This window comes from Vidua macroura, chromosome 29 (assembly GCF_024509145.1).
Source record: "Vidua macroura isolate BioBank_ID:100142 chromosome 29, ASM2450914v1, whole genome shotgun sequence".
NCBI classification, from domain to species: domain Eukaryota; kingdom Metazoa; phylum Chordata; class Aves; order Passeriformes; family Viduidae; genus Vidua; species Vidua macroura.
In genome coordinates, this window is record NC_071599.1 from 1269177 (window position 1) to 1292016 (window position 22840).

The following is a 22840-nucleotide window of genomic DNA, read 5'->3' on the forward strand; positions in this document are numbered from 1 at the left end:
AAAATTCCCTAAAATCCCTTAGAACTCTTTAAAATGCCTTAAATTCCTTAAAATCCCTTAAAATTAAGGAGCGGAAATTCCTGAAAATTCCTGAAAATTCCCCAAAATCCCTGAAAATTCCCAAAAATCCCTTAGAATTCTTTAAAATCCCTTAAAATTAAGAAGCAGAAATTCCCGAAAATTCCTGAAAATTCCCGAAAATTCCCGAATTTCCGCACGACAGGATCTCCCACCGCTATGATCCAAGGAAATGGGGCTGGGAAAAAAAATCGGGAATTTCTCAAAATCCCAGCTCGGAGCATCCTGGGACTTCCCACCCAAATTATTCCAGGATTCCCAAAAAATCCCGGCCATTCCTGGCGCTGGGAATGCGTTTTTCCCTGGATCCTTTTTTTGTTTCCTTATTTTTTTTCTGGCTCTGATCCCAATAAATCCCAAAAAATTCCCCATTCCCAATTTCCTGCGTGGTTTCACTTCAGGATCCCTAAACATTTTTTGGGAATAATTTCAATTTTCCTTCCAGGAACTCTCTGCATCCCGAATTTCCCAGGTTGGATTTTGCTCCAAACTCTTCCCTTTCTCCCCTGGGAATTCCAGAGCTTTCATTCCCCCTTCATTAACCCTTAATTATCCTTAATTAACCCTTCAGCTGCGGCCGTTTTTCCAGGAGTTTTTTTTTTGGGATGAGGCGGAAAAAAGGGGAATCCTGGAGGGGTTTGGGGCACCCAAAGGCCGCTGAAGCGCCCCAAAAAAATCGACTTTTTGGGACCCCTGGACGCTCCCGTGTCCATTTTGGGAATTCCTAAAAAAAAAAAAAATCAGTGAAAATAAAATAAAATAAAATGAAATAAAATAAAATATAATAAAATAAAATGAAATAAAATAAAATAAAATAAAATATAAAATAAAATAAATAAAATAAAAGTAAAATAAAACAAAATAAAAATAAAATAAAATAAAATAAAATAAAATATAAAATAAAATAAATAAAATAAAAGTAAAATAAAACAAAATAAAAATAAAATAAAGTATAAAATAAAATAAATATAAAATAAAACAAAACAAAATAAAATAAAATAAAATAAAATAAAATAAAGTAAAATAAAATAAAATAAATATAAAATAAAATAAATAAAATAAAAGTAAAATAAAACAAAATAAAATAAAATATAAAATAAAATAAAATAAAATAAATATAAAATAAAATTAATAAAATAAAAGTAAAATAAAACAAAATAAAATAAAATAAAATATAAAATAAATAAAATAAAATAAAATAAAATAAAATAAAATAAAATAAAATAAAATATAAAATAAATAAAATAAAATAAAATAAAATAAAATAAAATAAAATAAAGCTGGAATTAACCCCTTGGGTGCCAAGCCCGCCGCGGATCCCCTCTCCCCACATTCCCTGTTTTCCCTCCCCTCCCCAGGTTTGGGATTTGGATTCCCAGAGCGATCCCGGCTGGACGAACCGGGAGCCCCCGGCAGCGATTCCGGCTCCTTTTCCCCAAACGCCCCGAACCTTTCCCGGCTCCGGGACGCGCCGGTTCCGCGGGAGCCGCTCCGGAACGCCGGGAATTGGGGAATTTCCCCGCTGGATCCCCGCGGGAAGGCAGCGGGAGCTGCCCGGGGCCGTGCCCGGCGCGGCCGCCGCTAATCCGGGCACTGATCCGGGCTGATGCCGCAGGGTCGGGGGTCAGCGCAGCCCCCGCCCCGCCCGCGCTCCGCCCGCCCGCGCTCCCGGATTTTCCCCCCATTCCCGGCTTTTTCCCCCCCTCATTCCCGGTTTTTTTCCCCCCGCCATTCCCGGTTTTTCCCCCCCCCATGGAGAAGCGCTCGCTCTGAGCCCCGCGATGCTCCGCGCCCCGGGGTGGTCGCTCCTCCTTCCTCCCCCTCCTCCTCCTCCTCCTCCTCCTCCTCCTCCTCGCCGCTCCGGCCGCTGATTCCTGCTCCGAGCCGAGGCAATTCCCGGGAAAACAGAGGCAGAAATAACGCGGGGATGGAGCGGGAGCTGCCCCGCGCCAAATCGCGGCTGCCCTCGCTGCTCCTGGCGCTGCTGGGGCTCGGCCCAGGTGAGTTGGGGGCGACCCCGGAGCCGCGGGACCCCCTCGGGCTTTGGGGCCGGACCCCCTGGCCCCCACCCCCGATCCCTGGAAAGCTCTGGAATGCCGCACCCGCCGGGGTCTCCCCACCCCTCCCGACGCGGATTTTTGTTTGTTTTTTTTTTTTATTTGGGGGGGGGGGCTGCGATTTTTTCCCCCGCTCCCCGGGGGTTGGGAAGTTACGTAAAGCCGGGAGCGAGGGATCCCCTCGGAATTCCCAAACATTCCAGAATTCCCGCAAATCCCCATCCGCGGGAGGATTCCTGCGGGAAGAGCGTCCCACCGGGCAGGCAGGTTAATTACGGGGGGGGGGGGTCATTAGCCTCGGTGATTAATTGGCCTCGCGGATGGTGCCGCCAGGTGATGCCCCACAAAATCAGCCCGGGAAAGGTGGGAAAAACGCGAATTCCCAGGATTGGGAGCGCTGGGAGCGTGGGAAGCGAGGAAAAGCAGAGCGCGGCTGGGGGGGAAGAGACGCGGGGTTAAACGCCAGGCTGGAGTTGGTTTTTTGGGAATTTTTGGCGGTTCGGGATGGACTGGGAGCAGGGATGGATCCCGCTTTTCCTCCTCCCTCCCCTCCGCGCTGCCGAGGCTGTGGGAGAGCCTCGTGCTCCCAAAAAAAAAAAATCAAAATCTGGGATAAACAGGCTGAGGCGGGGAGGCGCTTGGCGCGGGAGGGGCCGAGCCTGCAGCCCGCGCTCCCCCCGGCCCCGAATCCCCCCGGGCCGCTTCTCCCGGCCTGGAAAAAGGGGGAAAAATCCCGGGAAAGGCTCAGGGAGCGCCTGGGGGGCTGCAAAGCCGGGGCCAAGGGAGGGGGGCACGGAGACGATCCCAGAGCGGGAGCGGGTTGTGGATTCGGGAGAGGATTTTGGAATGCCGGGGGGACTTTGGAATGCCGGGGGGATTTATTTTGGAATTCCGGGGGATTTTGGGAAGCGCCTCCCCAGCCCCTCCCGGCTCTCAGCATCCTCCCCCGGGGTCTGGGGGTGCTTCAGCCCCCCAAAAAAAACTTCAACGAGCGCTCAAAAATTCCCTCAGTTTTAAAGTCGGGTCGGAAAAGCAGGAATGAAAGCCGGGAGGAGCAGGAATAAAACCGGGGAAAAGTGGGAATGAAAGCCGGGATGAGCAGGGATCAAATCCTGGAAAAGCGGGAATGAAACTCAGGAAAAGCAGGGATCAAACTCAGGAAAAGCAAACATCAAGCCCGGGAAAAGCAGGAATCAAACCTGGGAAAAGCAGGAATTAAATCTGGGAAAAGCGGGGAATAAAACCCGGGAAAAGCGGGAATCAAACCTGGGAAAAGCGGGAATCAAACCTGGGAAAAGCAGGAATCAAACCCGAGAAAAGCAGGAATTAAACCTGGGAAAAGCAGGAATCAAACCTGGGAAAAGCAGGAATTAAACCTGGGAAAAGCGGGAATCAAACCTGGGAAAAGCAGGAATCAAACCCGAGAAAAGCAGGAATTAAACCTGGGAAAAGCAGGAATCAAACCTGGGAAAAGCAGGAATCAAACCTGGGAAAAGCAGGAATAAAACCCGGGAAAAGCAGGAGTCAAACCTGGGAAAAGCGGGAATCAAACCCGGGAAAAGAGGGAATAAAACCCGGGAAAAGCGGGAATCAGACCTGGGAAAAGCGGGAATTAAACCCGGGAAAAGCGGGAATCAAACCCGAGAAAAGCGGGAATCAAACCCGGGAAAAGCGGGAATAAAGCCTGGGAAAAGCGGGAATAAAGCCTGGGAAAAGCAGGAATCAAACCCAGGAAAAGCGGGAATAAAGCCTGGGAAAAGCGGGAATCAAACCCAGGAAAAGCGGGAATAAAGCCTGGGAAAAGCGGGAATCAAACCCGGGAAAAGCGGGAATAAAACCCGGGAAAAGCGGGAATAAAACCCGGGAAAAGCGGGACTCCAGCCCGGCCAGACGGGACTTGCAGCGAGCGCCGCCCGGGTTTAAGCCCGGTTTAATCGGGACGAGGACCGGGAGGGGACCCCGGGAATGTCCCCAAGGCGGGAGGGACCCGTCCCATCCCCAGCGGGGTGGAGCCGCTGGTCCCGAAATCCCGAAAAATTCCCGAAAATTCCCCGACAAACTCCCGAAACTCCCGCAATTCCCGAAATCCCGAAATTCCCGGCGCAGGGGACGCGGGGGTGGCGCAGGTGACAGCTTGGCAGGGGGAGGGCGCTGCCAGCAGCGGGGGAGGCGGCGCCGAGCGGAATTTTTCCAGGGAAATGCCAAAAAAAAGAAATTGAAAAATTCCCAAATGGAATCTCAGAACCTTCCCCTGGAGCTGGGATCAGGCCCCATCCCGGGGGGAATCGCCAATCCCAAAATTTTGGGGTTTTGTCCCTGCCTGGAGCTGCCCAGCGGCTCCTGGGAGCAGGAATTGGGCAGAAATTCTGCCCCAAAAAACACAATTTTACAGAAATTCCGCCCCAAAAAACCCAATTTTGCAGAAATTCTGCCCAAAAAAACCAATTTTACAGAAATTCCGCCCCAAAACCCCAATTGTGCAGAAATTCTGCCCCAAAAAACCCAATTTTACAGAAATTCTAACCCAAATAAACTCCATTTTTGTGGAAATTCTACTACACAAAATCCCCCAACTTTGCAGAAATTCCGCCCCCCAAAAAAACCCCAATTTTGCAGAAATTCTACCACAAAAAAACCCAATTTTGCAGAAATTCCGCCCCCAAAACCCCAATTTTACAGAAATTCTACACCAAATAAATTCAATTTTTGTGGAAATTCTACTCCCCAAAATCCCCCAACTTTACAGAAATTCCTCCCCCAAACCCCCAATTTTGCAGAAATTCTACCCCAAAAATACCCGAATTTTGCAGAAATTCTACCCCAAATCCCCAATTTTGCAGAAATTCTGTTCCAAAACCCCAATTTTACAGAAATTCCACCCCCAAAAAAAAACCCGATTTTGCAGAAATTCTGTTCCAAAACCCCAATTTTACAGAAATTCCGCCCCCAAATCCCCAATTTTGCAGAAATTCTACCCCCAAAAAAAAAAAACCCTCTCGGTTTTCCGCAGGGCTCTTGCAGGAGGCGCGTTTTGAGGCAGAAAATGAGGTTTTGGAAATTCTGGCTGGGAATTCCACCCAGTCTCTCCTGGAGCGTTGTTCTGGTGAGCCCCGAGTTCAGATGGGGCCGCATCTGAACCTGTAGTTTTTTAGTTTTTGACCTTTTTGGCCGATTTTTCCCCCCAAAATTTCCATTTTTCCCCCTCTCTTTTTCTGAGGAAATCCCTTCCCTGCAATAATTTCAATTTTTTAGCCGATTTCCCCCCAAGATTTCCATCCTTTTCCTCTCTTTTTTGGGGTTCACCCCACAGCCAAACCTGTAGTTTTTAGGTTTTGACCTTTTTGGCCGATTTTTTCCCCCCAAAATTTCCATTTTTCCCCCTCTCTTTTTCTGAGGAAATCCCTTCCCTGCAATAAATTCAATTTTTTAGCCGATTTCCCCCCAAGATTTCCATTCTTTTCCTCTCTTTTTTGGGGTTCACCCCACAGCCAAACCTGTAGTTTTTAGTTTTTGACCTTTTTGGCCGATTTTTTTCCCCCAAAATTTCCATTTTTCCCCCTCTCTTTTTCTGAGGAAATCCCTTCCCTGCAATAAATTCACTTTTTTAGCCGATTTCCCCCCAAGATTGCCATCCTTTTCCTCTCTTTTTTGGGGTTCTCCCCATAGCCACACCTCTAGTTTTTAGTTTTTGACCTTTTTGGCCGATTTTTCCCCCAAAATTTCCATTTTTCCCCTCTCTTTTTCTGAGGAAACCCCTTCCCTTCAATAAATTCACTTTTTAGCCGATTTCCCCCCAAAATTTCCGTCCTTTTCCTCTCTTTTTTGGGGTTCACCCCACAGCCAAACCTGTAGTTTTTTAGTTTTTGACCTTTTTGGCCAATTTTTCCTCCCAAAATTTCCATTTTTCCCCCTCTCTTTTTCTGAGGAAATCCCTTCCCTGCAATAAATTCAATTTTTTAGCCGATTTCCCCCCAAAATTTCCATCCTTTTCCTCTCTTTTTTGGGGTTCACCCCACAGCAAAACCTGTAGTTTTTTAGTTTTTGACCTTTTTGGCCGATTTTTTTCCCCCAAAATTTCCATTTTTCCCCCTCTCTTTTTCTGAGGAAATCCCTTCCCTGCAATAAATTCACTTTTTAGCCGATTTCCCCCCAAAATTTCCATCCTTTTCCTCTCTTTTTTGGGGTTCACCCCACAGCCAAACCTGTAGTTTTTAGTTTTTGACCTTTTTGGCCGATTTTTCCCCCCAAAATTTCCATTTTTCCCCCTCTCTTTTTTCTGAGGAAACCCCTTCCCTGCAATAAATTCAATTTTTTAGCCGATTTCCCCCAAAATTTCCATCCTTTTCCTCTCTTTTTTGGGGTTCTCCCCATAGCCACACCTCTAGTTTTTAGTTTTTGACCTTTTTGGCCGATTTTTTCCCCCAAAATTTCCATTTTCCCCCCTCTCTTTTTCTGAGGAAACCCCTTCCCTGCAATAAATTCAATTTTTAGCCGATTTCCCCCCAAAATTTCCATCCTTTTCCTCTCTTTTTTGGGGTTCACCCCACAGCCAAACCTGTAGTTTTTTAGTTTTTGACCTTTTTGGCCAATTTTTCCCCCCAAAATTTCCATTTTTCCCCCTCTCTTTTTCTGAGGAAACCCCTTCCCTGCAATAAATTCAATTTTTTAGCCGATTTCCCCCCAAGATTTCCATCCTTTTCCTCTCTTTTTTGGGGTTCACCCCACAGCCAAACCTGTAGTTTTTAGTTTTTGACCTTTTTGGCCGATTTTTTTCCCCCAAAATTTCCATTTTCCCCCTCTCTTTTTCTGAGGAAACCCCTTCCCTGCAATAAATTCAATTTTTTAGCCGATTTCCCCCCAAGATTTCCATCCTTTTCCTCTCTTTTTTGGGGTTCACCCCACAGCAAAACCTGTAGTTTTTAGTTTTTGACCTTTTTGGCCGATTTTTCCCCAAAACCTCTGCCTTTCCCTCTCGTTTTTGGAGGCTCAGAGACCTCACGTTTGTTAATTCACCTTTTTTGCTCTTTTCCCCCAAATTTTCTGCTTTTCCCTCTTTTTTTCGACAACACCCCGCTCCAAACCCGCAGTGATTCCCCTTTTCAGCCGCTTTTCACCCCAAAATTTCCGTCTTTCCTTCTCTTTTTTGGAGGCAATTCCTCGCCTGGGATTGATTCGCCTTTTTGGCCGCTTTTCCCCCAAAATTTCTGCTTTTCCCTCTTTTTTTTAATGACAAGAACAACTCTGAACCCGGCCGAGGCCGCTCCTCCTCCTCCTCTTCCTCCCCAAATGTCCCAAAATGACCCCAAAACGTCCCCAAATGTCCCAAAATGCCCTCAAATGGCCCCAAAACGTCCCCCAAACATCCCGAACGTGCCCAAAATGGCCCCAAATGACCCCAAAATGGCCCCAAGTGACCCCAAAATGGCCCCAAATGACCCCAAAACGTCCCCAAATGTCCCAACATGCCCTCAAATGACCCCAAAACGTCCCCCAAACATCCCCAAATGTCCCCAAAATGGCCCCAAATGACCCCAAAATGGCCCCAAGTGACCCCAAAACGTACCCAAATGTCCCAAAATGCCCTCAAATGGCCCCAAAACGTCACCTGAACATGCCCAAAATGGCCCCAAATGACCCCAAAATGGCCCCAAGTGACCCCAAAATGTCCCCAAATGTCCAACATGCCCTCAAATGGCCCCAAAACGTCCCCCAAACATCCCCAAATGTACCCAAAATGGCCCCAAATGACCCCAAAATGGCCCCAAGTGACCCCAAAATGGCCCCAAATGACCCCAAAATGGCCTCAAACGGCCTCAGATGTCCCCAAACGTCCTAAAAATATCCCCAAAGTGTCGCCAAGTGTCCCCAAATGTCCCCAAAAGTCCTCAAAATGCGCTCCAAACGTCCTAAAAACGTCCCCAAACGTCCTAAAAATGTCCCCAAATGTCCTAAAAACGTCCCCAAATGTCCTAGAAATGTCCCCAGTTGTCCTAAAAATGTCCCCAGTTGTCCCCACACCCCCTCTGGTGACATTTGTCTGTCCCAGAGCTGCTCTCCGGGCAGGCTGGGCGGCTCCGTGCTGCTGTCACCTCCAACAGATGTCCCCAAATGCCCCAAAAGTCCCCAAACGCCCCAAAATGTCCCCAAACATCCCAAAATGTCCCCAAAACAGTCCCCAAACGCCCCAAAATGTCCCCAAACACCCCAAAATGTCCCCAAACGTCCCCAAAACAGTCCCCAAATGCCCCAAACGTCCCCAAAACGGTCCCCAGAAGTCCCAAACGTCCCCAAATGTCCCCAGAATGTCCCCAAATGCTCTCAGGTGCCGTTTCTGTGTCCCAGAGCTGCTCTTTGGCCAGTCCTGGGCAGGTGAACGGCGTGCTGGGCGGCTCCGTGCTGCTGTGAGCCCTGACAAAATATCCTTAAAATGTCCCTAAACATCCCCAAACGTCCCCAAAACGTCCCCAAACGTCCCCAAACGTCCCCAAAATGTCCCCAGATGTCCCTAACTGCCCCCGGGCGCCGTCTGTGTGTCCCAGAGCTGCTGTTCGGGCAGGCCTGGGCAGGCTGAGCAGTTCCGTGTTGCTGTCACCTCTGACAAAACATCCCCAAAACGTCCCCAAATGTCCCCAAAACATCCCCAAATGTCCCTAAAACGTCCCCAGATGTCCCTAACTGCCCCCGGGCGCCGTTTGTGTGCCGCAGAGCTGCTGTTCGGGCAGGCCCGCGCCGCGCCGCGCCAGGTGAACGGCGTGCTGGGCGGCTCGGTGCTGCTGTCACCCCTGACAAAACGTCCCCAAAATGTCCCCAAAACGTCCCCAGATGTCTCCAAAACGTCCCCAAAATGTCCCCAAAACGTCCCCAGATGTCCCTAACTGGCCCCAGGCGCCATTTGTGTGTCGCAGAGCTGCTGTTTGGGCAGGCTGGGCAGCTCGGTGCTGCTGTCACCTCCAACAAAACGTCCCCAAATGTCCACAGATGTCCCCAAAATGTCCACAAACATCCCCAAAACGTCCCCAGATGTCCCAGATGTCCCTAACTGCCCCCGGGCGCCATTTCTGTGCCGCAGAGCTGCTGTTCGGGCAGGCCCGCGCCGCGCCGCGCCAGGTGAACGGCGTGCTGGGCGGCTCGGTGCTGCTGTCACCCCTGACAAAACGTCCCCAAAACGTCCCAAAACATCCCCAAACATCCCCAGATGTCCCCAATGTCCCTAACTGCCCCCGGGCGCCGTTTCTGTGCCGCAGAGCTGCTGCTCGGGCAGGCCCGCGCCGCGCCGCGCCAGGTGAACGGCGTGCTGGGCGGCTCGGTGCTGCTGTCACCTCCAACAAAACATCCCCAAAATGTCCCCAAAACGTCCCCAAATGTCCCCAAAACGTCCCCAAATGTCCCTAAAATGTCCACGAATGTCTCCAAATGTCCCCAAATGCTCCTGGGAGCCATTTCTGTGTCCCAGAGCTGCTCTTTGGCCAGTCCTGGGCAGGTGAACGGCGTGCTGGGCGGCTCCGTGCTGCTGTCACCTCTGATAAAACGTCCCCAAATGTCCCCAAAACGTCCCCAAAACGTCCCCAAACGTCCCCAGATGTCCCTAACTGCTCTCGGGTGCCATTTCTGTGCCCCAGAGCTGCTCTTTGGCCAATCCTGGGCAGGTGAACGGCGTGCTGGGCGGTTCGGTGCTGCTGTCACCCCTGACAAAACATCCCCAAATGTCCCCAAATGTCCCCAAAAAGTCCCCAAAACGTCCCCAAAACATCCCCAGATGTCCCTAACTGGCCCCAGGCGCCGTTTGTGTGCTGCAGAGCTGCTGTTCGGGCAGTCCTGGGCAGGCTGGGCGGCTCGGTGCTGCTGTCACCCCTGACAAAACGTCCCCAAAACGTCCCCAAACGTCCCCAGAACGTCCCCAGATGTCCCTAACTGCCCTCGGGTGCTGTTTCTGTGCCGCAGAGCTGCTGCTCGGGCAGGCCCGCGCCGCGCCGCGCCAGGTGAACGGCGTGCTGGGCGGCTCGGTGCTGCTGTCATCCCCGACAAAACGTCCCCAAAATGTCCCCAAAACGTCCCCAAATGTCCCCAAAACGTCCCCAAATGTCCCTAAAATGTCCACGAATGTCTCCAAATGTCCCCAAATGCTCCTGGGAGCCATTTCTGTGCCCCAGAGCTGCTCTTTGGCCAGTCCTGGGCAGGTGAACGGCGCGCTGGGCGGCTCCGTGCTGCTGTCAGCCCCAACAAAACATCCCCAAAACGTCCCCAAATGTCCCCAAAACGTCCCCAAATGTCCCCAAAACGTCCCCAAAACATCCCCAAATGTCCCCAAACGTCCCCAGATGTCCCTAAATGCTCTCGGGTGCCATTTCTGTGCCCCAAAGCTGCTCTTCGGGCAGGCTGGGCAGGTGAACGGCGTGCTGGGCGGCTCCGTGCTGCTGTCACCTCTGATAAAACGTCCCCAAAATGTCCCCAAACGTCCCCAAACGTCCCCAAATGTCCCCAGATGTCCCTAACTGCCCCCGGGCGCCGTTTGTGTGCCGCAGAGCTGCTGTTCGGGCAGGCCCGCGCCGCGCCGCGCCAGGTGAACGGCGTGCTGGGCGGCTCGGTGCTGCTGGCGCCGGCGCTGCCGCCCAACCAGACGGTGAAGGAGATCGAGTGGAGCTTCTCGGCGGGCACCGGCGCCACCATCCAGGTGGCCGAGGTGGGCCCGGGCGGCTTCGAGCGGCCGGACCCGCGCGACCGCTTCGGCCGGCGCCTGGAGCTGGTGAACGGCACGGCGCTGCGCCTCCGCGAGCTGCAGCGCGGCGACAGCGGCGTCTTCGGCGCCCGCATCAAGCTGCAGCCCGCCCTGGTGGACGACCAGGCCTTCAACCTGTCCGTCTACGGTGAGCGGGCCTTGGTGTTTTAATTAATTAGTTCATTAGTTCGTTATTCATTTGGGTACGTTGGGGTTTTTTTTTTTGGGCGGGGAAACTGAGGCACGGAGCACAAATGGGGGTTTTTAGCCGGCGCTGGTGGGTGAGCAGGCCTCCAACCTGTCCGTCTGCGGTGGGTGGGGCTTGATTCATGAACTTAATTAATTAATTAGCGAATTAACCACGTAGTTAAGGCGCGTTTAGGATGGGGAAACTGAGGCACGGATCCCAAATTCCCTTCACTGGAGCCCCAGGGAAGGCTCCCGGTGCCACCTGGGTGCCCCTCCCGGTGGCAGAGGCAGAGCCTCGGGGGGATTTTGGGGGATTTTGGGGTGATTTTGGTGTGATTTTGGGTGACTTTGGGTGATTCGGGGTGATTTTGGGGCAATTTTTTGTGATTTTGGCTGATTTCGGGTGATTTTGGTGTGATTTTGGTTGATTTTGGCTGATTCTGGTATATTTTGGCTGATTCTGGCTGATTTTTGAGTGATTTTGGCTGATTTTGGGGTGGTTTTGGCTGATTTGGGGGTATTTTGGCTGATTTTTGCTGATTTTGGGTGATTTTGGTCTGATTTTGGTTGATTTTGACTGCTTTTGTGTGATTTTGGGGTGATTTTGGGTGATTTTGGATGATTTTAGCTGATTTTGGATGATTTTGGCTGACTTGGGGCTGATTTTGGCTGGTTTGGGCTGATTTTTGGACTGATTTTGGCTGATTTTTGCTGATTTTGGGGTGATTTTGGGCAGATTTTGACTGATTTTGGCTGATTTTTGCTGATTTTGGGCCGATTTTGGCTGACTTGGGGCTGGTTTTTGCTGATTTTGGGTGATTTTAGCTGATTTTGGATGATTTTGGGCTGATTTTGGCTGATTTTGGGCTGATTTTGGGCTGATTTTGGCTGATTTGGGCTTATTTGGGCTGATTTGGGGCTGATTTTTGCTGATTTTGGCTGACTTGGGGCTGATTTTTGCTGATTTGGGCTGATTTTTGGGCTGATTTTGCCTGATTTTGGGCTGATTTTATGTGATTTTGGCTGACTTGGGGCGATTTTGGCTGATTTTTGGGCTGATTTTGCCTGATTTGGGCTGATTTGGGCTGGTTTTTTACTGATTTGGGCTGATTTTGGCTGATTTTTTGCTTATTTTTGCTTATTTTTGCTGATTTGGGGCTGATTTGGGCTGATTTTGGGCTGATTTTGGCTGATTTGGGCTGGTTTTTTACTGATTTGGGCTGATTTTGGCTGATTTTTTGCTTATTTTGGCTGATTTGGGCTGATTTTGGCTGATTTGGGGCTGATTGGGGCTGATTTTTGCTGATTTGGGCTGATTTGGGGTATTCTGGTGCCGTCCCGTGCCCTCCCGGCGGCAGAGGCCGTGCCCAGCCCGCGGACGCGCAGCCAGCTGCTGGCCAGCACCCTGGACTGGTGCAACCTGACGCTGCAGTGCCAGGGCAGCGGCCGCGGCGCCGTCAACGTCACCTGGCGGCGCGACAGCCTCGCCTGGGCCGAGCCGGGCCCCGGGCGGCACCAGCTGTCCCCGGACGGCACCACCCTGCGCGTGGCACTGCCACCCGCCGCCACCAACGTCACCTACGCCTGCACCGTCAGCAACCCCGCCGACCACAAGGTCGCCCTGTTCCACCTGCAGAGCCTGTGCCAGGGCGGAGGTGAGCGCCGGGCACGGGCCGGGGGCACGGCTGGGGGCACGGCTGGGGACATGGGGACACTGCCGGGGGTGGCACGGCTGCGGTGGCACGGCTGGGGACACGGGGACACTGCCAGGGGTGGCACGGCTGGGGTGGCTCAGCTGAGGTGACACAGTCGAGGTGGCACAGTCAGGCTGGCACGGCTGAGATGACACGGCCAGGGTGACACAGCCAGGGTGACACAGTCAGGTGGCACAGCCGGGTGGCACCGCTGGAGTGACACAGCCAGGGTGGCACAGCCGGGGTGGCACAGCCAGGGTGGCACAGTCAGGGTGGCACAGTCAGGGTGGCACAGTTGGGGTGACGCAGCCGGGGTGGCACAGTCGGGGTGACACAGCCAGGGTGACACAGCCGGGGTGGCACAGCCGGGGTGGCACAGCCAGGGTGGCACGGCCAGGGTGGCACGGCCGGGGTGGCACAGTCGGGGTGACAGAGCCAGGGTGGCACAGCCAGGGTGGCACAGCCAGGGTGGCACAGCCGGGGTGGCACGGCCGGGGTGGCACGGCGTGTCCCTCGCGGGCAGGGGGACACTCGGCCTTCTCCACCTCGGGCTACGTGGTGCTCTCGCTGATCCTGGTGGCCGTGAGCCTGGGCGGCGCCTTCTGGTGCTGGAGGGTGAACAGCGAGAAGGCGGCCGAGGCAGGTGGGCACAGCCAGATCCCAGATCCCTGCTCCCTGTTCCCAGTTCCCTGTTCCCAATCCCCAAATCCCTGCTCCCAAATCCCAGATCCCTGTTCCCAAATCCCAGCTCCCAGATCCCAGATCTCTGTTCCCAATCCCTGTTCCCAAATCCCAGCTCCCAGATCCCAGATCCCTGTTCCCAATCCCTGTTCCCAATCCCTGTTCCCAAATCCCAGCTCCCAGATCCCAGATCCCTGTTCCCAATTCCCTGTTCCCAGTTCCCAATTCCCCAGTCCCCAATTCCCAGCTCCCAATTCCAATTCCCAGCTCCCAGTTCCCAGTCCCAGCTCCCAGTTCCCAATTCCAAGTTCCCAATTCCCAGTTCCAGTTCCCAAATCCTCAATTCCAGTTCCCAAATCCTCAATTCCCAGTTCCCAATCCCCAGTTCCCATCTCCCAGTTCCCAATTCCCAGCTCCCAATCCCCAATTCCCAGTTCCCAATCCCCCATTCCCAATCCCCAGCTCCCAACACCCAGTTCCCAATCCCCAATCCCCAATTCCCAATTCCCAACTCCCAACTCCCAGTTCCCAATTCCCAATTCCCAATTCCCAATTCCCAGCTCCCAGTCCCCAGTTCCCAATTCCCAGTTTCCAATCTCCAATCCACAGTTCCCAGCTCCCAATTCCAGTTCCCCGTCCCCAATCCCAATTCCCCAGTTCCCAATTCCCAGCTCCCAGTTCCCAGTCCCCAATTCCCAGTTCCCCCAATTCCCAGTTCCCAATTCCCAATTCCCAGCTCCCAATTCCCCAGTTCCTGGTTTTCCCATTTTTCTCCTCTTCCCATTTTCCTGCTTTCCCATTTCCCATCCCCCCTTATTTCCCACTTTCCCTCTTTTCCAATTTTCCCATTTCCCCAGTTTTCTCATTTTCCCACTCACCTCCATTTTCTTGTTGTCCTGTTTCCCCATTTCTCCATTTTTTCCCCATTTCCCCCGGGGTTTTTCCCAATTTCCCCCCCCCTTTTTCCAGTTTTTTTTCCATTTCCCCCGTTTTTCCCCATTTTCCCCCATTTCTCCCCATTTCCCCCCGGGGTTTATTTCCCATTTTCCCTGGATTTTTTCCTTTTCCCATTTCTCCCCATTTCTCCCCATTTCCCCCATTTTTTCCCCATTTTCCCTGTTTTTTTTTCGCATTTTTTCATCTTTTTTTCCCCCCGTTTTCCCTGGGGTTTTTTTCCATTTTCCCAAATTTTCCCCATTTCCCTTTTTTTTCCCATTTTCCCCATTTTTCCCAATTTTTTGAATTTTTTTCCCCATTTTCTCTGGATTTTTCCCCCCTTTCCTCATTTTCCCCCATTTCCCCCCATTTTTTTCCCATTTTCCTCCCCATTTTTCCCAATTTTTTTCATTTTTTTTTCCCCGTTTTCTCTGGATTTTTTTCCCCTTTTCCCCATTTTTTCCCAATTTCCCCGTTTTTCCCCCCATTTTTCCCCGCAGCCGCCACGCCCCACCGGCGCCGCCCGAGGAGAGCCCCGGGGAGCCCCAGTACAGCGACATCGTCTGCAGGAGCCCCCCCGAGGGCAACGACCAGGTCGGGACCCCAAAACCCGCGGGGGGACCCCAAAAACTGCGGGAACCCCAAAACCACCGCGGGAAATCCTAAAAATCCCAAAAAACCGCAGGAGTCCTGAAAAAACCACAGGAATCCCAAAAGCCACGGAGTCCCTAAAAGCCACGGGAGTTCCCAAATTCTGGGGGAGTCCCCAAAAACGGGGAGAGTTCCCCCCAAAAAAACCCATCAGAATCCCAAAAAACCGCGCGGGGACCCCAAAAACCTTCGGGACCCCAAAAAACGTGGGGAGATCCCCACAAAACCCGCGGAAATTCCAAAACCCACAAGAATCCCAAAACCACCGGAAATCCCAAAACCTCAGGAATCCCAAAAACCAAGGGGGGATCCCAAAAACCGCGCGGGGACCCCAAAAAACCACGAGAATCCCCAAAACTGTGGGGACCCCAAAAACCGAGGGGTGATCCCCACAAAACCCCCGGAAATCCCAAAACCTCGGGAATCCCAAAAACCAAGGGGGGATCCCAAAAACCGCGCGGGGAGCCCAAAAACCGCGAGAATCCCAAAAACCTCGGGAATCCCAAAAACCGTGGGGTGATCCCCACAAAACCCGCGGAAATCCCAAAAACCGCGAGAATCCCAAAAACCTCGGGAATCCCAAAAACCTCGGGGGACCCCAAAAAACCTCGGGGGGGACCCCAAAAAACCGCGAGAATCCCAAAAACCGTGGGGTGATCCCCACAAAACCCGCGGAAATCCCAAAAACCGCGAGAATCCCAAAAACCTCGGGAATCCCAAAAACCTCGGGGGGACCCCAAAAACCTCGGGGGGACCCCAAAAACCGCGAGAATCCCAAAAAACCGCGAGAATCCCAAAAACCTCGGGAATCCCAAAAACCTCGGGGGGACCCCAAAAACCTTGGGGACCCCAAAAACCACGAGAATCCCAAAAACCGTGGGGGACCCCAAAAACCAGGGGGGAATCCCCACAAAAACCCCCGGAAATCCCAAAAACCATGAGAATCCCAAAAACTTCGGGGGGACCCCAAAAACCGCGCGGGGACCCCAAAAACCGCGAGAATCCCAAAAACCTCGGGGGGACCCCAAAAACCGCGCGAGGACCCCAAAACCCGCGAGAATCCCAAAAACCGTGGGGTGATCCCCACAAAACCCGCGGAAATCCCAAAAACCGCGAGAATCCCAAAAACCTCGGGGGGACCCCAAAAACCGCGAGAATCCCAAAAACCGTGGGGTGATCCCCACAAAACCCGCGGAAATCCCAAAAACCGCGAGAATCCCAAAAACCTCGGGAATCCCAAAAACCTCGGGGGGGCCCCAAAAACCGTGGGGACCCCAAAAACCAGGGGGGAATCCCCACAAAACCCCCGGAAATCCCAAAAACCATGAGAATCCCAAAAACTTCGGGGGACCCCCAAAAACCGCGCGGGGACCCCAAAAACCGCGAAAATCCCAAAAACCTCGGGGGGGACCCCAAAAACCGCGCGAGGACCCCAAAAAAACGCGAGAATCCCAAAAACCGTGGGGTGATCCCCACAAAACCCCGCGGAAATCCCAAAAACCGCGAGAATCCCAAAAACCTCGGGAATCCCAGAAACCTCGGGGGGACCCCAAAAACCGCGAGAATCCCAAAAACCTCGGAATTCCAAAAACCTCGGGGGGACCCCAAAAACCTTGGGGACCCCAAAAATCACAAGAATCCCAAAAACCGTGGGGTGATCCCAACAAAACCCGCAGAAATCGCAAAAACCTTGGGGACCCCCAAAAACCACGAGAATCCCAAAAACCTCGGGAATCCCAAAAACCTCGGGGGGGACCCCAAAAACCGCGAGAATCCCAAAAACCGCGAGAATCCCAAAAACCTCGGGAATCCCAAAAACCTCGGGGGGACCCCAAAAACCTTGGGGACCCCAAAAAACCACGAGAATCCCAAAAACCTCGGGAATCCCAAAAACCTCGGGGGGACCCCAAAAACCACGAGAATCCCAAAAACCTCGGGAATCCCAAAAACCTCGGGGGGACCCCAAAAACCGAGGGGGGACCCCAAAAACCGCGAGAATCCCAAAACCCGCGAGAATCCCAAAAACCTCGGGAATCCCAAAAACCTCGGGGGGACCCCAAAATCCTCGGGGGGACCCCAAAAACCTCGGGGGGACCCCAAAAAACCGAGGGGGGACCCCAAATCTCGCCCCGCAGGGTCCCAGCCCCCCCGAGGCCCCGCAGGAACCCAGCGAACCCCAAAAATCGGAGCCCGCGGCCCCAAAAGCCTCCCCGGGGGGCGGCGAGCAGAAAGCCCCGGAGGAGGCCGAGGAGGTGACATAGGGCCGCAGGTGAGGGGACCCCAAAAACCGGGCACACCCCAAAACTGCCGGGGGGAAAGGGGGACAGGGGCAAAGGGGGAATTGGGGAGGGGCCGACCCCAAAAAGGGACATTTGGGGACACCAAAATAGGAGGGATAAAGGGTTGGGGTGTCCCAAAACCAGGGATATTTGGGGACCCCAAAAGAGCCGGGGTTAAAGGGTTGGGGTGTCCCAAAAACAGGGACATTTGGGAACCCCAAAAAGAGCCGGGGTTAAAGGGTTGGAATGTCCCCAAAAAAGAGCGGGGGGTTAAGGGTTAAAGGGTTTTTTTTTTTGGGAGGGACTGTCCCCAAAAAGGGACACTTGGGGGACCCTAAAAGAGCCGGGGATAAAGGGTTGGGGTGTCCCAAAAAAGAGCCGGGGTTAAAGGGTTGGGGAGGGGGAACGGCCCCAAAAAGGGGACCCCAAAAGAGCGGGGGATAAAGGGTTAAAGGGATTTTTGGGAGGGACTGTCCCCAAAAAGGGACATTTGGGGAAACCAAAATAGGAGGGATAAAGGGTTGGGGTGTCCCCAAAACAGGGGTATTTGGGGACCCCAAAAGAGCCGGGGATAAAGGGTTGGGGAGGGGGGAACGGGCCCCAAAAAGGGGATCCCAAAAGAGCGGGGGTTAAAGGGGTTTTTTTGGGGGGAGGGATTGTCCCAAAAAGGGACATTTGGGGGACCCCAAAAGAGAGGGGGATAAAGGGTTGGGGTGTCCCCAAAACAGAGACATTTGGGATACCCCAAAAAGAGCCGGGGTTAAGGGGTTGGGGAGGGGGAACGGCCCCAAAAAGAGGGGCCCCCAAAAGAGCGGGGGTTAAAGGGTTAAAGGGGTTTTTTGGGGGGAGGGATTGTCCCCAAAAAGGGACATTTGGGGGACCCCAAAAGAGAGGGAGATAAAGGGTTGGGGTATCCCAAAAAAGAGCGGGGGATAAAGGGTTGGGGTGTCCCCACAACGGGGACCCCAAAAGAGCCGGGGTTAAGGGGTTAAAGGGTTTTTTTGGGAGGGACTGTCCCCAAAAAAGGGACATTTGGGGACACCCCCGGAGCCCAAAAGGGCCGGGGTTAAGGGGGTTGGGGAGGGGGAACGGCCCCAAAAAGGGCACCCCAAAATAGAGGGTGTTAAAGGGATAAAGGTTTTTTTTTGGGAGGGATTGCCCCCAAAAAGTGACATTTCGGGGACCCCAAAAAGAGCCGGGGATAAAGGGTTGGGGGTGTCCCCAAAAAAGAGCGGGGGTTAAAGGGTTGGGGTGTCCCCAAAACAGGGACATTCGGGATACCCCAAAAAGAGCCGGGGTTAAGGGGTTGGGGAGGGGGAACGGCCCCAAAAAGGGGACCCCAAAATAGTGGGGAATAAATGGTTTGGGTGTCCCAAAAAGGGACATTTGGGGGACCCCAAAAGAGTGGGGGGATAAAGGGTTGGGGTGTCCCCAAAAAGGGGACCCCAAAAGAGCCGGGGTTAAGGGGTTGGGGTGTTCCCAAAAAGTGACATTTCGGGGACCCCAAAAGAGTGGGGGATAAAGGGTTGGGGTGTCCCAAAAAGGGGACCCCAAAGGAGCCGGGGTGAAGGGGTTGGGGTGTCCCCAAAAAGAGTGGGGAATAAATTGTTGGGGTGTCCCAAAAAGGGACATTTGGGGGACCCCAAAAGAGCCGGGGATAAAGGGTTGGGGTGTCCCCAAAAAGTGACATTTCGGGGACCCCAAAAGAGTGGGGGATAAAGGGTTGGGGTGTCCCAAAACTGGGATATTTGGGGACACCCCGGAGCCCAAAAGAGTGGGGGATAAAGGGTTGGGGTGTCCCAAAAAGGGGACCCCAAAGGAGCCGGGGTGAAGGGGTTGGGAGTGTCCCCAAAAAGAGTGGGGAATAAATTGTTGGGGTGTCCCAAAAAGGGACATTTGGGGGACCCCAAAGGAGCCGGGGTTAAGGGGTTGGGGTGTCCCCAAAAAGTGACATTTCGGGGACCCCAAAAGAGTGGGGGTTAAAGGGTTGGGGTGTCCCAAAACTGGGGTATTTGGGACACCCCGGAGCCCAAAAGAGCCGGGGATAAAGGGTTGGGGTGTCCCCAAAAAGGGGGACCCCAAAAGAGCCGGGGATAAAGGGTTGGGGTGTCCCCAAAAAGTGACATTTCGGGGACCCCAAAAAGAGTGGGGGATAAAGGGTTGGGGTGTCCCAAAAAGGGGACCCCAAAGGAGCCGGGGTGAAGGGCTTGGGGAGGGGAACGGCCCCACAACGGGGATTAAAGGTTTGGGGAAGGGGGCCGCCCCTAAAGGCAGGACCGACCGCGGGGTCTCCTCCCTTCCGGGGACCCCCGACCCCACAAAAGCGGGGCCTGTCCCCGCAGGGCCCCGCAGCGCCGGGACCCCCTGGAAGGGCTGTGAAGCGTCGTGTGCCAAACCCCGACCCCAAAACCCGCGCCCCAAAACCCGGCCGGGCACCGCGGGAGCCCCCGACCCCACAAAGGGACGGATTTCCCCCTCCCGACCCCAAAACCCTCGGGTTTCTCCCCAATTCCTGCCTGGGACTGTTTTGGGGAGGGGGATCCCGATCGGGGGGTGGGATTTGGGGTTTTTTTTGGGGTGCTCCCCGGGGGTTTTGGGGTGGGAGGATCCCCCCGACCCCACAAAGGGACGGATTTTCCCCCTCCCGACCCCAAAACCTTCGGGTTTCTCCCCAATTCCTGCCTGGGACTGCTCTGGGGAGGGGGATCCCGATCGGGGGTGGGATTTGGGGGTTTTTTTTGGGGTCCCTGGGTGCTCCCCGCATGTTTTGGAGTGGGAGGATCCCCCTGACCCCACAAAGGGACGGATTTCCCCTTGCCGACCCCAAAACCCTCGGGTTTGTCCCCAATTCCTGCCTGGGACTGTTTTGGGGAGGGGGATCCCGATCACAGGCGGTGGAGCCAAAATTTGGGGGGTCCCTGGGTGCTCCCCGGGGGTTTTGGGGTGGGAGGATCCCCCCGACCCCACAAAGGGACGGATTTCCCCCTCCCGACCCCAAAACCCTCGGGTTTCTCCCCAATTCCTGCCTGGGACTGTTTTGGGGAGGGGGCTTCGGGCTGGGTGCGTCCCTGGGGGGTATTTTGGGGTCCCCTGAGGGTTTTTGGGGTCCCGGGGGTGTTTTGGGGTCCCTGGGGGGTCCCCTGAGGGTTTTTGGGGTCCCCGGGGGTGTTTTTGGGGTCCCGGGGGTTTTTTGGGGTCCCCTGAGGGTTTTTGGGGTCCCGGGGGGGGTCCCTGACTGTTTTGGGATTGAGGGAAAATCGGGAATTTTCCGACCCCCCCCCCAAAAGCCCCCGTGGGGGAGGCGCCCGCGGGGCCAGCACGGACAGCTCCCGCCCCTCCCCTCTGTCGCCGCTGTCGCGACAGAGGGGGCGTGGCCAGCACCGCCCCCCTCCCCCACCCCCACCGTGTAAATACGAGCAAATAAATGTTGGTGACGTTTGGGGTGCTTTGGGGTGATTTGGGGTGATTTGGGGCGGTTTGGGGTGGTTTGGGAAGATTCGGGGAGATTTGGGTGGTTTGGGGTGGTTTGGGGAGATTTGGGGCGGTTTGGGGAGATTTGGGGTGGTTTGGGAAGATTTGGGGTGGTTTGGGGTGGTTTGGGGAGATTTGGGGCGGTTTGGGGAGATTTGGGGCGGTTTGGGGTGGTTTTGGGGAGATTTGGGGTGGTTTTGGGCTGATTTTTTGGGGTGGTTTGGGGGTGATTTTTGGGATGCTTTGGGGAGATTTGGGGTGGTTTGGGATGGTTTGGGGAGATTTGGGGTGGTTTGGGGTGTTCTGGGGTGTTCTGGGGTGTTCTGGGGTGGTTTGGGGTGGTTGGGCCTGGTTAGGCCCCGGGTTTGGTTCTGTTTTGGGGCTGTTTTGGGGCTGTTTTGGGGTGATTTTGGGGGTGCTTTGGGGTGATTTTGGAGCTGTTTTGTGGCTGTTTTGGGCTGATTTTGGGGCTGGTTTGGGCTGATTTATGGGGTGTTTTGGGCTGATTTGGGGCTGATTTTGGGGGTCTTTGGGGCTGATTTTGGGGCTGTTTTGGGGTGATTTTGGAGCTGGTTTGGGCTGATTTTGGGGGTGTTTGGGGCTGATTTTGGGGCTGATTTTGGGGGTGCTTTGAGGCTGAATTTGGGGCTGTTTTGGGCTGATTTGGGGTTGATTTTGGGGGTCTTTGGGGCTGATTTTGGGGCTGTTTTGGGGTGATTTTGGAGTTGGTTTGGGCTGGTTTTGGGCCTATTTTGGGCTGATTTTTGGGCAGTTTTGTGGCTGATTTTGGGGCTGGTTTTGGTGCTGATTTTGGGGGTGTTTTGGGCTGGTTTTGGTGCTGATTTTGGGGGCTGGTTTTGGTGCTGATTTTGGGGATGTTTTGGGCTGGTTTTGGGGCTGATTTGGGGCTGATTTTGGGGGTGTTTTGGGCTGGTTTTGGTGCTGATTTTGGGGGTGTTTTGGGCTGGTTTTTGGGCTGATTTGGGGCTGATTTTGGGGGTGGTTTGGCTCCGCTTTGGGGCTGTTTCCAGGGCTGGTTCGGGTCTGCTTTAGACCCATTTTAGGTCTATTTTAGGACCATTTCAGGTCCATTTTAGGACCATTTCAGTCCCATTTTAGGAGCATTTCAGTCCCATTTTAGATCTATTTTAGGACCATTTTAGGAGCATTTCAGGTCCACCCTGGGCCGGTTTTTTGGGTCCATTTTGGGTCCGTTTGGCTGCTCTGGGGCCAAATTTCAGGGCAGGTTCAGCCCTGCCTGTGGCCACACCCTGGGCTCTGTTCCCTGGGCTGGACTGGGCTGGTTTGGTCCATTTATCCCGGGTTTGGTCCATTTATCCCGGGTTTGGTCCATTTATCCCAGGTTTGGTCCATTTATCCCGGGTTTGGCCCATTTATCCCGGGTTTGGCCCATTTATCCTGGGTTTGGTCCATTTATCCCGGGTCTGCTCCATTTATCCCGGGTTTGGCCCATTTATCCCAGTTTTGGCCCATTTATCCCGGGTTTGCTCCATTTATCCTGGGTTTGGCCCATTTATCCCGGGTTTGGCCCATTTATCCCGGGTTTGCTCCATTTATCCCAGGTTTGCTCCATTTATCCCGGGTTTGGCCCATTTATCCCGGGTTTGGCCCATTTATCCCGGGTTTGGCCCATTTATCCCGGGTTTGCTCCATTTATCCCAGGTTTGGTCCATTTATCCCGGGTTTGCTCCATTTATCCCAGGTTTGCTCCATTTATCCCAGGTTTGGCCCATTTATCCCGGGTTTGCTCCATTTATCCCGGGTTTGCTCCATTTATCCTGGGTTTGCTCAATTTATCCCAGGTTTAGCTCCATTTATCCCGGATTTAGCCCCGTTTCTCCCCAGTTTAGCTCCATTTATCCCGGGTTTAGCTCAGTTTATACCAAGGTTTTCTCCCGCTGTACCCGTTTTGGTCCCTTTATCCCCGGTTTTGCTGTTTTAGCTGCTTTTACAGCCGTTTTCACCCTCCTTTGGCCCCGTTTATACCTGCTTTGGCCCCGTTTATACCTGCTTTGGCCCCGTTTATACCTGCTTTGGCCCCGTTTATACCTGCTTTGGCCCTGTTTC

General features: G+C 53.4%; 1 protein-coding gene across 1 annotated transcript; it reads left to right on the forward strand.

Annotated features, from left to right (window-relative positions):
• Positions 1–1817: 1817 nt before the first annotated feature.
• LOC128820308 (SLAM family member 5-like) lies at positions 1818–17263 on the forward strand. The gene is made up of 7 exons (XM_054000965.1): positions 1818–2078; positions 5146–5238; positions 10658–10999; positions 12399–12695; positions 13258–13381; positions 14852–14945; positions 17138–17263. The coding sequence occupies exons 1-7, from the start codon at positions 2006–2008 to the stop codon at positions 17261–17263; spliced, it is 1149 nt and encodes a 382-aa protein (XP_053856940.1). The 5' UTR covers positions 1818–2005.
• The last annotated feature ends 5577 nt before the right edge of the window (positions 17264–22840 follow it).